General features: G+C 45.5%; 1 protein-coding gene across 1 annotated transcript in view; it reads right to left on the bottom strand.

Moving 5' to 3' along the window:
* The window catches only part of LOC147706664 (CD5 antigen-like), a 249046-nt gene that overhangs the window by 70960 nt on the left and 162508 nt on the right, over positions 1 to 15578 (bottom strand). The window contains exon 4 of the mRNA XM_086925812.1: positions 11473 to 11793. Within this exon, the coding sequence (XP_086781938.1) occupies positions 11473 to 11793 (321 nt within the window). The remainder of the gene's footprint in view (positions 1 to 11472; positions 11794 to 15578) is intronic.

Raw genomic sequence — 15578 nt, forward strand, 5'->3', positions numbered from 1 at the left:
ACGCACATGTCAAAGTCAAAGACCAGCTTTATTCGATTGTTGTACAATACAATCAAAAAAGCATTAAAAAAACATAATTATAATATGAATCATTACGGGTTTAATTCATTATTACAGGATAAAATCATAGCACATAAAATACATAAAACACCTGGGTCAGTTAATTAGCAATAGCTTTTCTAAGGCTAACCACTTTTTTCAAAAACATTGCAACTCTCCAAATCACATGCGCATTATCTAAGGTCTGCAGTGCGAGGAACGCTGGACGGCACTGTCTAACCCCTTTCATTTTTAAAATAGGTAGAATCCACACTTTCCTCATCTGACAATAGAATCTACAGAAAAAGACGACATGAATGGTGGATTGTTTGGAGGAAGTGTCACAGGGACATAGAACCATTGTTCGTGACCAATCATTCATGGTGGTAAAACTAACAATTCTGTGAAATATTCCCAACCTGAATCTAGTCAATAAAAATCTATTGAAGCCTCCAGGTACATATGTAAAGTATGGTTGAATGGTAAAAACACTTAAAATAAGTTGACTATCTTGTACAGTGGGTATCACAATTTCAGCAGTCACCAGTTCCAACATCAATAGTCCTTCCTCTTTTAGGTCTTTCCTACATACCTCCCGCAGAGTGGAAGGTTCAGTAAAATACTGTGGGTGGCCTAAATTCTGCATAAAATCACTGACATATTGGAGCGAGGGAATTAATAAAACTTTTTCCATCTTTAAAATATCAGTAAAAATATCCCTATTTAATTTGGTCTCAACCTTGGTCCATATCCGACGCCGTAAAAGACCCAGCTCCAGTTTTATGAGATCTGAGAGATGTGTTAGGCCCAGTTCTGCATGGCAAACAAATGACGAGGTGCATTTAGGAACTGGCAAAATATATCTCAAAAAAATATTTTCCACGGTCTGAAGTGGTTGAGTATTAGCCAAACCCCACACCCCCGCACCATACATTGGGGTCGAAATAATTTTAGCTTGATAAATCAGCCGTAACTACGCCAGTGGTTTTCTCCCTAATTTTTTAGAGAACTGGGCAAGTGTGGTGGTTGTTCTTAGGAAGGGTAACTTTTTTGATAGGACGGCCTGGGTCCACAGGTTGTCCTCATGGAACAGTATTCCTAGATACGAAAAAGTCTAAGTTGCCTCTATTTTTTGCCACCCATGAACATATCCCGACATTTTCGGCTCCCTTTACCACAACTCATTATAAAGGTATTGGAGGTATTCACCATTAGTCCTAAACTACTCATAAAGTCCGTAATACCATTTAAAACCTGTTATAGACCTATTTGCGTCCGTGACATAAGGACTGCATCATCGGCATCAAGACTGCAGGTATCGGGCACCCGTGGGTAATCATTCTGTTCCTTAACCAATGCCATTTCCAAATCATTTGCATAAAGATTAAAAAGAAAGGGGGCCAGGACACAACCTTGCCTGACGCCCCTTCGATATGGAATTGGCGCAGTCCACCCACCACTAATACTAAATCGTACTCTCTTCCTAGCGTTAAGATAGAAACGTCTCAGAAAGTGGATAATATGTGGGTCTACATTGATCTTATCTAAAATCTCCCAAAGTTTAGTGTGCCTAACTGAATCAAATGCAGTGGTGAGATCCACAAGTGCTAAAAACAATCTTCCTTCTTTTACCCGTGTGTATTTACCCACTAATAGGGCTAAATTTAAGCCCTGCTCAGTGGTTTCCACACCTTCTCAGAACCCAAATTGAAGATCAGAAAGAACGTTGTTATCCTGTGCCCATACATTTAAGCGTGCTAAGATAATGCGGCCCACTACTTTAGCCAGTGAGTCCAACAATGAAATGGGTTTTTAACATCCAGGATCCTGGCGGTTACCCTTTTTGGAAATGGAGACGATAATAGACTCTAGCGAGGTAGACATAAAACGTGCAGAACAACTATTGGTCCCTATAGATCCATGTTTGATTTCAATAGGTCAGCAGGGACACCATCGGGTACTGGGGCTTTTCCTCCCCGCGAAGCAGAAATGGCCCTTTTCACCTTCTCCAATGTAAATTGGAGGTCAAAATATTGATTATTATAGGCTAAAAAAGTTTCATTTAAGTTATTATTAGAACTGCCCTCCCCATTGAAGACCATGTTAAAATGTTGGATCCACTATTCTTCACTCATAGCAAACTCTATTGTTGGACACCCTTCTGACTTTAGAAAAGGAGCTCTGAGCGCTTTCCAAAAGGCGCTGCTATCACGGTTGAAGGCAGCCATATGGAGAGACTCCGACGCTTCATTTCTTAGGGTTATTTTTCTTTCTTTGATTGCTAATTTATACATTCCCCTGGCATGTCTCATGGCATCCTGATTTTTGGGACTAGTATAGAGAGCATTTTTTAGGTTTGAATAAGCCTTTGTACATTTTGTATTAAACCAACTAGATATTTTAGGTTTACTTAGTTTCTGTACATGTAATGTCTCCTTTACCATGCCGGATATGGCTGAAAAAGATCCCAAGATATTCATAGGGGTTGATGTCTCACTCAAACAAACGTCAAGTGCATCTTTACAATTATCTACCACATGTCTGATAACACCTTCTGGATTGACCATAGACCATTTCAACGTGTAACCATTCGGCTTATCAAGGACAATTGAATCTATCATCTGATCAGATCTATTACTATTAGTTAAGTGGTTCAACCATAAGGTGACTGTCAAACATAGCAGAAAGTGGTCACTCAGGGCAATGTTGTCAATATGGAAAGTACAAATTCTAGAAGCATAATTATTTGACATGAGTAGAAAATCTTTTGTGAAGCACAAACCCTACCATTAACAGTATGGCCCATAATAACCGGATCCGGGCACATGTCGTTTACAAAACCTAAATCGAAACAACATTACATCTCATTAAATAACTCCCCCTTGGTTAGAATGACAGAAGTGAGTACTATTGAACCCTCCTCTGCTTTATGGCCGCAGATATTTCTATTAAAATGCATACACGAGGCAAAAATAAAATCCACGCCCAAAATACCAACTGTTTCTTTGGCCGAATTTCCCCATAAGGATTGTACATCACTACATAGCTGTTTAGTAACGTGGTTTATGCTAAATACTGGGACATTATTGTAAAAGCTCATCAAAATCAAACGTTGTTTACTATCTAGTTCAATCCTGATTACCTGATAATAAGTATCCTCACTATAAAGACCCACCTTAACATTTAAGCTATTAGATATATAAGTGCAATTTTCCTCTGTGTCCTTCGATTACCCTGGTATGTAGTGTTTTAAACCCATTGATGTGGATCGCATCTCTAACCCATGTTTCCTGGAGACAGAGGAAGTTTTGATTTAATATGAACTCACACCAAATGGGCTCACTTAGCTTCGAGCGCAGGCCAGCAACATTCCAAGACACCAGGTTACAGGGGACTTTCTTGTTAATAACATGAAGAGACTTGCACATTGTGAGTGTATTTACAGGAACATCATCATTGTCCATTACTAGTGCTGTAATGATGTTCGGAGCTCTCCCTCTGGAGTCATCCTTATTCTCAATAATCAAACTAGTGCAATCTGTCTGTTGTGATGACTCACTATTAGGGATATCTATGGTAGGGTGGACTGGGGTGACGTTATCAGATAGGGGCGGCTTTAGGTCAGGAAGTCACTCATTGTCTTCCAGGGAGTTGAGGATTTCATAGCAATTATTTGTCAGTACCTGACCTGGTCAGAGCCGGTCTCTCTTCCCGCTGCCACTGCATTCATCAGTCAAGTACTGAGAACGCATATCGTGCCTTCGTGCCCCTGCATTTGTAGTAGTCCTTGAGCCTGTATATTGAGCCTGTATCGATTTTAACCGTGACTCCGTGCCCCTGTGTTGATTATCCTGCTTTTTAGCCCGTATTTGTGCCTCCGTGCCCTGTGCTGATTGTGCCGCATATTTAGATTGTATCCCTGCCTCCGTGCCCCTGTATTTATTTACTGTGCCTCCATTTGTTTGTGTTTGGATTCTTCCTCGATCCTTGCTGCTCCGGCCCCACCCCCGCTCCCTCCAGCTTCACCGCTCCCCTCCCCACTCACCACCCTGCTCCCAGCTGCTCCTCCCTCCCTCCGCCCCTCCACTCTCCACTTATGACAGATGCACTTACGCGCAGTGTTCACGCGCAGCGTTCACGCGCAGCGGACGCACCCTATGCACACCGAAGGCGCACCAAAATAAAGCCCGTCTACGCCCTTCCATGCCTGGCCCGTGCCCAGCGCCAGAACCCCTGAATACCGCAAAGACTATCCCTCCCACCGTACCTACGACGCCACAACCATCATTGCACTCAACCCCGGCCGCCTCCACGACTGCCACCAAGCCGCCCCAGGACAAACCCATGGACCCTTCACCTGCCAATCCTGCAAGTTCTCCTGCATCAAGACGCACACTACACCCACAAACGCCAAACAGAGCTCCGACAATACCCACCTAAAGTGCATCCTGCTCAACACCCGCTCAGTCCACAGACACGCCATTGAACTATGGAACTTACTCGACACCACATCGCCGGACGTCGCCTTCCTTACGGAAACCTGGATGAACGCCTCATCAGCGCCCGACATCGCCATAGCCATCCCGCGGACGGTTACAAGATCATCCGAAGAGACCGTATCAACCAAACAGGAGGAGGCATCGCCATCGTCCACAAGAACACCATTCGCATCTCGACCAGCTCTAAAGACACCCTCTTAGCCACCTAACACCTCCACTTCCAGATACACACCGACCCAAAGACCACACTCAGAGGCACCCTCATTTACAGACCCCCTGGACCCCGCACACAATTCAGTGAAGACATCGCTGACTTTATCAGCCCACACGCCCTCCCCTCCAAAGACTACATTCTCCTAGGAGACCTCAACTTCCACCTAGAGAATAACAACGACAACAACACCACCACCCTGCTGGACAATCTCACCAATCTCGGACTCAAACAACTGGTGAGTACCCCCACCCACCTAGCCGGACACACGCTTGACCCAATCTTCTCCTCCAGCAAGCACATCTCCTTTAATCACGCCACAGGACTCCACTGGACAGATCACAGCTGCGTCCACTTCAGCTTCAAAAAGACCACGACCCACCACCAACCACAACAAGCTCCCCGCAGAAACTGGAACAAAGTTACCACCGACCAGCTCACCACATCTCTGAAACAAAACCTTCCCACCATATCAACGGACCCAAATCAAGCAGCCATCAATCTCGCACAGTGGATCACCCACTGCGCTGACGAATTAGCACCCTTGAAAAACCATCACAGCAAACCAGGGAACAAAAAAGCCTCCTGGTTCAACGACGACCTCAAGAACTCCAAAAAGAACTGCTGCACCCTCGAGAAAGCCTGGCGAAAAAACCCAACCACAGACAACATGACCGCCCTCAAGGACGCAACCCGCAAACACCACCAACTGATCCGCTCCACCAAGAAAACTGCATTCAAGGATCGACTAGACAACAACGCCCACAACAGCAAGGAACTCTCTAGCATTGTCAAAGAGCTCACCAACCCCAACGCCGGCACCAATGACATCACTCCCTCTCAAGACCTCTGCTACTCTCTAGCCTCATTCTTCCACAGCAAGATCGCTGACATAGATAACAGCTTCGGCGACCAGACCACTCCCGTCACCACCGAACTAAAGCCCCCCTCCACCACCCTTCACGCCTGGAACCCGATTAGCACCGAAGACACCATCCGCTTGATGAACTCAATCCACTCCGGATCTCCAACCGACCCATGCCCCCACCACATCTTCAACAAAGTTGACTCCATCATCGCACCCCAACTCCGGGATATCATCAACTGCTCCCTCAACACCGCTACCTTCCCGGAAAGCTGGAAACACGCCAAACTCAGTGCCCTCCTGAAGAAACCTACTGCAGACCCCACCGAACTTAAAAACTACCGCCCCATCTCACTGCTCCCATTCCCCGCCAAAGTCATAGAGAAGACCGTCAACAGTCAGCTCACCGCCTTCCTCGAGTCTAACGGCTCCCTCGACCCCTCACAGTCCGGCTTCCGAGCCAACCACAGCACCGAGACCGCCCTCATCGCAGCCACAGACGACATCCGGTCACTACTCGACAACGGGGAAACAGTTGCCCTCATTCTCCTGGACCTCTCCGCAGCATTTGACACGGTCTGCCACCGTACATGGCCTCAGCAACGTCGGGATACAAGATAAGGCTTTGGATTGGATCATCTCGTTCCTCGCCGGAAGAACCCAAAGAGTCCGCCTCCCCCCTTTCAGATCAGAGGCCACCGAAGTCATCTGCGGCGTACCACAAGGATCATCGCTCAGCCCCACCCTCTTCAACGTCTACATGAGCCCCCTGGCAACCATTGCTCGCCAGCACAACCTCAATATCATCTCATACGCTGACGACACACAGCTGATCCTCTCCCTCACTAAAGACCCAAATACCGCCAAAACCAACCTACACGAAGGAATGAACGACGTAGCCGAGTGGATGAAGAACAGCAGCCTAAAACTGAATTCAGACAAGACGGAAGTCCTCATCCTAGGATCATCCCCCTCTGCATGGGACGACTCATGGTGGCCACTGGCCCTAGGAAGCGCACCCAAACCAACAGACCATGCTCGCAATCTGGGATTCATCCTAGACTCCGCCCTCTCGATGACCAGACAGATCAACGCCGTCTCATCGTCATGCTTTAACATCCTACGTATGCTCCGAAAAATCTTCCGATGGATCCCAACCGAAACAAGGAAGATGGTCACCCAAGCACTGGTCACAAGCCGACTGGACTACGGAAACACCCTCTACGCCGGAACCACAGCCAAATTGCAGAAGAGACTTCAACGCATTCAAAACGCCTCCGCTCGACTCATCCTAGACATACTCCGCCACAATCACATATCCGGCCACCTAAGAGACCTTCACTGGCTCCCCGTCAACAAGAGAATAACGTTCCGTCTTCTCACTCACGCACACAAGGCCCTCCACGACCTAGGACCCAAATACCTCAACACTCGCCTGACCTTTTACACCCCTACCCGCCAACTATGCTCGTCCAACCAAGCCCTCGCCGGTATTCCACGCATCTGAAGAACCACCATGGGAGGAAGATCATTCTCCTACTTAGATGCCAAAACCTGGAACTCCCTCCCCACTCACCTCCGTCTCACACAGAACCACCTCTCCTTCAGAAAACTACTCAAAACTTGGCTGTTTGATAAGTAGCGAACCCCTCTCCCCCAAGCGCCCTGAGACCCTCTGGGTGAGTAGTGCGCTATACAAATTTTTACTTGACTTGACTTGCGTAGGGATTTCTCCTTTTCTTTAAAGCTGGCCTTTCTCCCTGGTCCCAATCCGGAACAGAGGCAGGTTGATAAAAGAACCCCAAGAGTAGGATGTTAATGCCAATTGAGTCAACCTGCCAGTTCCCTGCCCTGTGGAGAATGAGCTGACCCAAAGTTTAGCATCACACAATCACCTTGGAAGCGCTTTGTGGACCTATCAATCCATGGTATCCTACGGACCATTTTAAATTATGAAAAGAGGATATTCTTTAGCTCAGTTCTAGAGCTTACTAAATGAACGGCTTTGTTACATAGTGTAGACCAGTGTTCAGGGTCGTTTGAGACTAGGGGAGGGGACATTTGCCAAAACAACAGTAAATGGTGTGGCATCCGGGGGGAGATCCAAAATCATATTATTAGAAAGATCATTAGGTCTTCTTTGTTTCACAGCCTGCACGAGTGGCTCTCCGGAGTCCCTTAGCGCTACCCCGTCCATAGAGCTTAGCATATGATTTACTAGGGATGAGTGCTGACGGTGTATTATGCGATGCTGTCTACCTTCTAAATGTGGAGAGCTGATATACGCTGGGTCAGTTGTGGTGGAGAGGACAGGTTGAATATTTGAGCTGGGCTCATTAATTATAGGGTCATTCCCCACGATACTTGGTACCCTTGATGGTTGAGACATAGGCCGAGTAGTGGGTATGGCCCCACATTCACTGCCCGTCCTTTACAGCCAATGTGCTCTAACTTATTCATCCTATCTTCTGGTTGACACAGTTTCTGCAGTAACGGATCTAGTAAAGTAGATATCATTCACTCTAGTCTTTTACATATAGCGTCCACATTTGTCCATAACATGTTTTGTTTGTGTTGGCGGAAGTGTCTGCGAGCAATGACGTACTGCTGGGTATTTCACTTCTATGAGACGTACTAACATGCTCTTCATGATTACGATTTTTCAATTTTGGTTTCTGAGCCAGGCGTCTTTTCTTCCTGGTGGAAGGTCCTGTCCCTTTGTTAAGCTTGCCTTCTGCCCTCTTGTGCTGACTCCATGTCTACAGTCCACAGATGGATGATCCTCAGTGGGCTTTACAAGGAGATTGGTTCCATCAATTTGTATTTCATTGGGCATTGCACCTGAGGAAATTAGGAGCCCTTTTCTAAATCAATAACTATGCCAGGATGTCGACCAAGCTGAGTTTGGGGCTCCAGAGACAATCGGCGCTCTGTGAGCTGTATCTCATGTATAAGAGCTGTTTCTTCTCGGACAAGGAAGCAGGGTCGGATTGGGATCACAATTTGGCCCGGGCACTGACGAAAAAAGTGGCCCACATTCAAGGGGCGTGGCCCACTATTAAGGGGCGTGGCACACATTCAAGGAGAGTGCCCTTTCATAATTCGAGCCCTTCAGGGAAGGAGCACCTAATAAGAAGCAAAGCCCCTGCTATTACTTACCTACTCAGCCCTCCCCAGACCTTCAGCTCAGGAGCACATGAACAGCAGTGAGGCCCCTGCAATTAGTAAATTAATAAGCCCTACCCAGCCCTCCAGGCCTCAGAGCAATGTCCTGGCAGGGGAGCACAAAACAACACAGCTGCTGGGCCATCCATGGTAGCCAGGGGGAGGCTGAGGTGAAGATGGTGCAAGTTGCAAAGATCACCTGGCCCCCACAGCGAGACCCATTCTTCCTCGCCCACTATTCCTTCTGCCGTTTTTCTCTGGACCCCGACCCGCCATTTTGTCCATTCCCTCGTCTTGTACCCTTCTCCCTCGTTTCCCCCTTGACGATCCTCAAATGTTTCTTCCCTTTTCTGTTTTGCCTTTTCTCCATACCCTTGTATCCCTCCCACCCTCCCTTGGTACTGTGACTGCATCCCCCCTCCGACCCCACTTAATGGAACTCTGCCTGAGAAAATCTACTATGTGTGTATATATATGTATATAGAGAACTCTAGTCACTAGTATATGCAGTAGACCTTTGTACTCTCTACCATTCCTATGTGATTCTTAGAGTATATCCATTTGTTTCTCTTCTTTGAGTGACTTTACTACTTGTACATTTGCAATTTTTTCTGCTTGTATCTTTTACGTAACGCATGTAATCCTAAGTCCTTATGTTTTGCAACGGATTCTTATGTAAAGCGCTCTGACACCTTCTGGTAAAGTTTGCGCTATATAAAATCGCATTAAATTAAAAACAAAGAAACAAAAAAAAAACCTAACACTGTTTATGTGCCGCGTGGGCCCCAGGGGGGCCGAGGTGAAGATGGCTCAAAGGCCTGAGCAACACCTGGCCCCAGGGAGGCCGATTGTTGCAAACAATCACCCCCTCCCCAGCCACCTCAGCCTGATTGTTTTGCTGGGCAGGGGGTGAAGGAGACGCACTGCGGATAATCACTGCACAGTGAAGCTGCATTCATTTCTCTGTCTCTGTCTCCGTGCCCTCTGTGGGCCGTTTTTTTTTCTCCCCTTTCCTAGTCCACAGCGATCACGGAGACAGAGACAGAGAAATTAATGCAGCTTCACTGTGCGGCTGGGAAAGGGGAGAAAAAAAACGTCCCACAGAGAGCACGGAGATACCGGCCCTTTGGCCGATGCCCGAATGCCTGCATTGCCAATCCGCCCCTGCAAGGAAGGCATCAAGGGTCCCCACTACCCCGGCGACCATCCCTGACCTCCGCAAACTCATGTTCAGCAAGTTACACGCAAACAGTAATATCAATTTTCAACTCACACAGTATCTTCTAACCCTGACGTTACGTGTGTGCTCGTTAAACTATCCAATACCAGTCCTCACTCAAGACCACAGAGACCAGCGCGCACCCACCCACATGACCAGGCCCCAACAACACCCCAAAAAGTCGAAAAGCACACACAAATCACCACAATCCAATGCCATCCATGCTCCAAGTGTGATGCTTCTGAGACGGACTTCATGAGATGGTAATGTAGAGTTCTGTATAGCGCCAATGCTTTGATTGTGAATACATTGAAACCACATTCTAAAAGTCATGAGTAGATTCTTAAATTGTCCCACAATTAATAACATCAATGCTTATAAATGCGTTGGTGTGAGTGCCAAACCTTTTTGAGCTTCTTCACACAACTACACACCCCGGACTGTTAATTGTGGGTTCAGATCACTCAGGAAAGCAGAAACAGCAGCTGCAGTCCCCTCTGCCGAGACTGGGAAACAGTCGTTTTAGCAAGACGACACTCGTTCTTTTTCAAACTGAGCAGACACATATCATGTTACTGAGAAAAGGTTCAAGCATTATTGAAAGATAGGTTTGGGGAAATATAGAGAATCCATCTGGTTTGTTTTGCTCGGACTCATTCACCAAGCGATGAAGGGACCGCGCAGAGTCATGAAACGCAAGATCCCAGCCATTAGTAGCAGAGCTTGGCCCCCCCAGACTATAGGGGACCAGGCCAGGGTTATAATGCTGACACCTAATGATATAGTTCATCCAAGAGCAGAACTGTTATTGGCGCTGGACTAGCAGGAAGACAAGGAACCGGCCCCGGGTTGTAATGCTGGATCTGGAAGAAGAACTATTAATGTCACTTACACAGGAGTAACATGATCAGCTTGAGACGTTTATTGGTTGGTTTTGGTCACCAATGATATCAGCTACTTACCTTGAAGTCGCGCTTCTTTCTTCCATGAGGTCACACAAGACATCGACCGATTTACTATATTACAAACCTGCATATAACATTCTGTAGCTTCTTGAAATAAAGAAATAAAACGTTTGAAGGGGCAACCAATCTTTTCCAACCCTTGGTTGTGCCTTTCCGTGGACACGTCTTCACCTTACAACCTGCACAGGGCTGGACGTGAGATTTCCTCTACTGAAGGGACAGAAGTGACAGTCTCCGAGGCGAGGCTCATGTCATCTGCAAATAGGATTGTCGCACTATGCCTCCTTCCGCATGCATTGCCTTCAAAGAGGTTGCCACCTGTAAGGCCACTGATACAATCTTTAGCTCATAATAAATCTAATTGAGTGTATTAAATGATATTTCTGCATCTATTAAAATAATATTGTGTTGTCTCATATCGGTTCTTTCTTTCTGATTATATTATAATCTTTTACTGTTCATTTCTAAAAATGCGTTGGAGTTGAAGGATTGCTGTGGGCTGCTCTTACCTGTGCACTCTACTCCACCATCCCACCTGGCCGGGCAGCTGTTGAATCCCCAGGAAGGGCGTGGACAATCGAAGAGAGACCGTTCTGCTCCTGTGCACCTGAGGTCACTCATCCAAACGGGGAAGACGCCACTTCCATATACGTCATTTCTTGGCAGTACTGTGGATGCTGATCCACAGTTCAGTTGTCTACAGACCACCGCAGCATCCTTCATGTCCCAGTCGTTATCACAGACCGTCCCCCAGCGATTCTCGTGTTTGATCTCCACCCTCCCGCGGCAGGCGTCACCAGAATTCACCAACCGGACAGTGTCTGCTCCCCCTGTGAACAAAGGACCAGAAGGAACAGGTTAGGTCGATTGCAAAGAAAGCTCATTTGTGGGAACAATCTTTGAACACCCATTGCCACCTCTTATTGACTAATGTGAAAAGTGGGCTACCAGAGTACACTCAATGGCTAGTGCTAATAATCAACTCAGAACTCTTTCAGGCTACCTAAATTACATCCACATTTGTATAATAACATTTGAGACAAACTATCATTTATCGCTGGCCTGGTGACTAATATATGACACAGCTATAGAGAGCAAAAATATATTTCCTTTGGAGGAGCACCTCTTGATGAACCCCCAAATTGATCACCTCTCTACAAATATGTTGATAAAAAGCAGCTCACTCTCTGCCTCATCAGACCTGCCAGTAGTTCTAGGTGGATTATTGAAATCAAGCTGAATCTTTGTAAATAGAGTGTATCTGGTAGCCTCAATTAATCTCAGAAATGACAGATTTATGAGGGTTCAGAGGCTGCGTTGAATGTTGTTCGTGCAATGGAGTATAAGAGGTTGAGACCCCCCTCTTCAATCACAACAGGTGATCCACCCACCTTATATAGAGCTCTGTGCCTGCCTGGCAGGGAGAACTGGGCAGACAGCAGCTCCACCAGAGCAGGGGATGCCCTCAATCCTGCCCTGGCCACCATGCTTCCTTTACCCCTCTCAGCCTGTATTCAGTGTTCACATCTATACTCCCAACACAGAGTTTATATGGAGACTTCTTGTTTTCTCCGCCTGGAAATGCTATGCCACGCATGGTGGGTGGACCAGAGCAGGGACAAGTAGTCACAGTTTCCCCACCTTAAATAGGATGGGTTGTCCCTGAAATATTTTACTTAGTATGGAACCTTGGGGCAGGAAGGAGCTGCTAATAAGCACCTTACTACATGTGATGGCTCTTACACATGGTCGCCATTTTGGCTGATATCTATTAGGTGGATTACTTTGCTTGTGTGTAAGTCTGACATAAGTACACATAGGCTGTGAAGGTGGGAGTGAAGTGAAGTGAGACACAGCAAAGACTTTCACCACTCACATGAAAGAATCTCTGTGACGATTTTTACCCACCTCACAACCTAAGTTGGAACCAAAGGAGCACTGCACCATATTACATGTTCATATTGCTGAATAAGATTATATATATTTACATTTGCAGTTCACATGTATACTCTATAGCAGAGGGAGATGAAGAGATTTACACATAAAAGTGAAATAGCTGGGTGAAGCCCTGATCCCCAGCCTCAATGTCGGCAGCTTAGCCAGTGGCCCACATCTCCTGAAAGCAGCCGTAGCCCACTGCATCCTGCATCAATGCAGCCGTAGCATTCTGCAGATCTAAATTAATATCAAGCATCCCCAAAGACGTTTACAGTTGTAGGGAAGGACCTCTATTGAGGGTTCAGAGACAAAATATCCAAATCAAAAATATCGACCTACAAAATTATCGAGACATAAATATCAGCTACAAAAATATCAAGAACCTATCATTAGAAAGGTAAGTACAAAAATATTTTCAAAATATATAGTTTTCAATCATATTTTTGTATTAAATATCGATTTTTACATATATAAATTAAAATATTAAAAAATGAAATATATTAAATGCTAATAAAAATGTAATGAAAACACACATGCATGAATATATATATATCGTTAACATATATCTAGTTTAAAAAAGTATTATAAAACCAATCCTTTTAAATTATAATAACATTATCAAGTCAAGTTTAAATACTTTATTCGACAACATTGTCATAAAAGCTTGCATCCCTAAACTAAACAGAATAAATACTAATCTAATAATAAAAACGTATTAAATACCATACATTTGTTCTTTGTTGGCGAATAAGAATTTTAAAATTTACACGTTTTTTAAAAAGAGTATCATCACAGACCAAAGGAAGCTCATGTAGTTCATAGGAGTTTTAAAGTGCGCGTGCGTATTATCCAGGCCCATCCCAGGAATTTAGCCACAGCAATTGCAAGTTGGGGGGCACAGTTTGATTTCAGGACCCTAAAAGCCTCAATACATCTCCTTGTGCCCAAGTTTCTGCATGCCGGTTTCAACCATTTATTCCTTGGGGCAACGTATAGTGGACATACAAATAAGAAATGCAAAATATCTTCTACATGGGATTTACAATGGGAGCATGTGTTTACATTATCTGGGGACCATTTAACAGTAAAAGCATTTAGGGGCAAGGTGCCAACTCTGAACTGGAAAAACAATTTCCTATCTAGAGGCTTGGAGATCAAATCCCAATACTGTTCAAACATTGGGGAGGTTTTTAACTCTAGGAACTGGGATGTCAAGGCAGGAGATTGGCTAGAGGTCAGTGCAGCATTATTTATCATGTCCCAGTATAACTTTTTTAATGTAGTCTTTGAAGGAAAGTCATCTGGGTCTGTTGCGGACCACAAGTGTTCAAGGTGCAACTTTTGAAGTAATTTCCTCACTTCTTTTAGCCAAACTACTTTATGGAAGATATCAGAGTTAACAATGTCCAGTAAGGCAGCAGCGTAATGTCTCAACTCCGGAGTGGATTTTATACGCCTCCAATATAGGAAGGGACGCAGCCTGATCATGTCCTCAATCCTTTTCCTCCCCAGGTCGTAGTGGAGAGGAGTTGAGGGGGTGCTCTGTGGAACACCGATTAGGCCCCGCAGGAATTTATTTTCTGCCACTGTTAAAGCATTCAAATTGGTGAAACCCCAAAGTTCTGATCCATAAAGGCATGCACCCAGCACTTTCATGCCATAGATCTCCATTGTTGGCTGTATTGGTTTTGTAAATGAAGATTTGTACTTTTTGGCTATTGCCCCTGCCAACTGATTAAATTTTAACAGTACAAGGTCCATGTGGGATCTCCAATTCATACTAGCATTCAGGGAGATGCCTAGATAGGTGAGGGCATCCACTTCTTCCAAGAAAGCCCCATTGTAAACCATTTTCCCCTTGAATTTCTTGGAGGGATTCAGATTCATGAATTTTGTCTTTGATGTATTTATTTCTAAGCCCCGGATCCGGCAGAATTCGCCAAAAGCGTTTATTGTCTTTTGTAGACCACTAGGGGTCCGCGAGACCAGCAAGGTATCATCTGCGAACATTAGTACTGGAACTCGCTTCCCGTCTAGTAATGGAGCATCCGTCGGAACTTGCTTCAGAAAATCCACAATGCCATTTATGTAGAGGGAGAATAACGTGGGGGCCAAGACACAACCCTGTCTTACACCTCTCTCAACAGGGAAGGTTTCCGTGACCTCACCCTGGGCTCCCCACCTAATCCGGGCATAATTGTTCTCGTGGAGTCTTACAAGCAAAGTTAGTAATTCCGGACTTATTCCTAAATCCCTTAAAACATCCCAAAGTTTTTGTCGGGGAACTAAATCAAACGCGGACTTTAGGTCAACGAAGACAGCGAACAGGGGACCATTTAACAGGGTAACATTTTTCCAGTATATAGTTAGAAAATGGAACACCTGGTCAACAGAGCTGGTTAAAGGGCGAAATCCCGCTTGATAAGGCGAAAGGATGTCCTTGTCAACTATCCAGGCTTGTAACTTGTTTTTAACCAGCCTGCCCATCAGTTTTTGGGCGCAATCAATAAGGCTGATTGGCCTGTAGTTGCTTGCTAGAGCCTTATCCCCTTTTTTGTAAACTGGGATTATTTCTGCTCCTTTCCATGTTGCTGGTATCTTTGCCCCCTGAGCGATAGCATTTCCAAGCCATACAAAGTATTTACACCAGCTATCTCTGTCTAATAGAAAAACGTCA

This window comes from Lissotriton vulgaris, chromosome 6 (genome assembly GCF_964263255.1).
Source record: "Lissotriton vulgaris chromosome 6, aLisVul1.2, whole genome shotgun sequence".
In the NCBI taxonomy this organism is placed as follows: Eukaryota; Metazoa; Chordata; class Amphibia; order Caudata; family Salamandridae; genus Lissotriton; species Lissotriton vulgaris.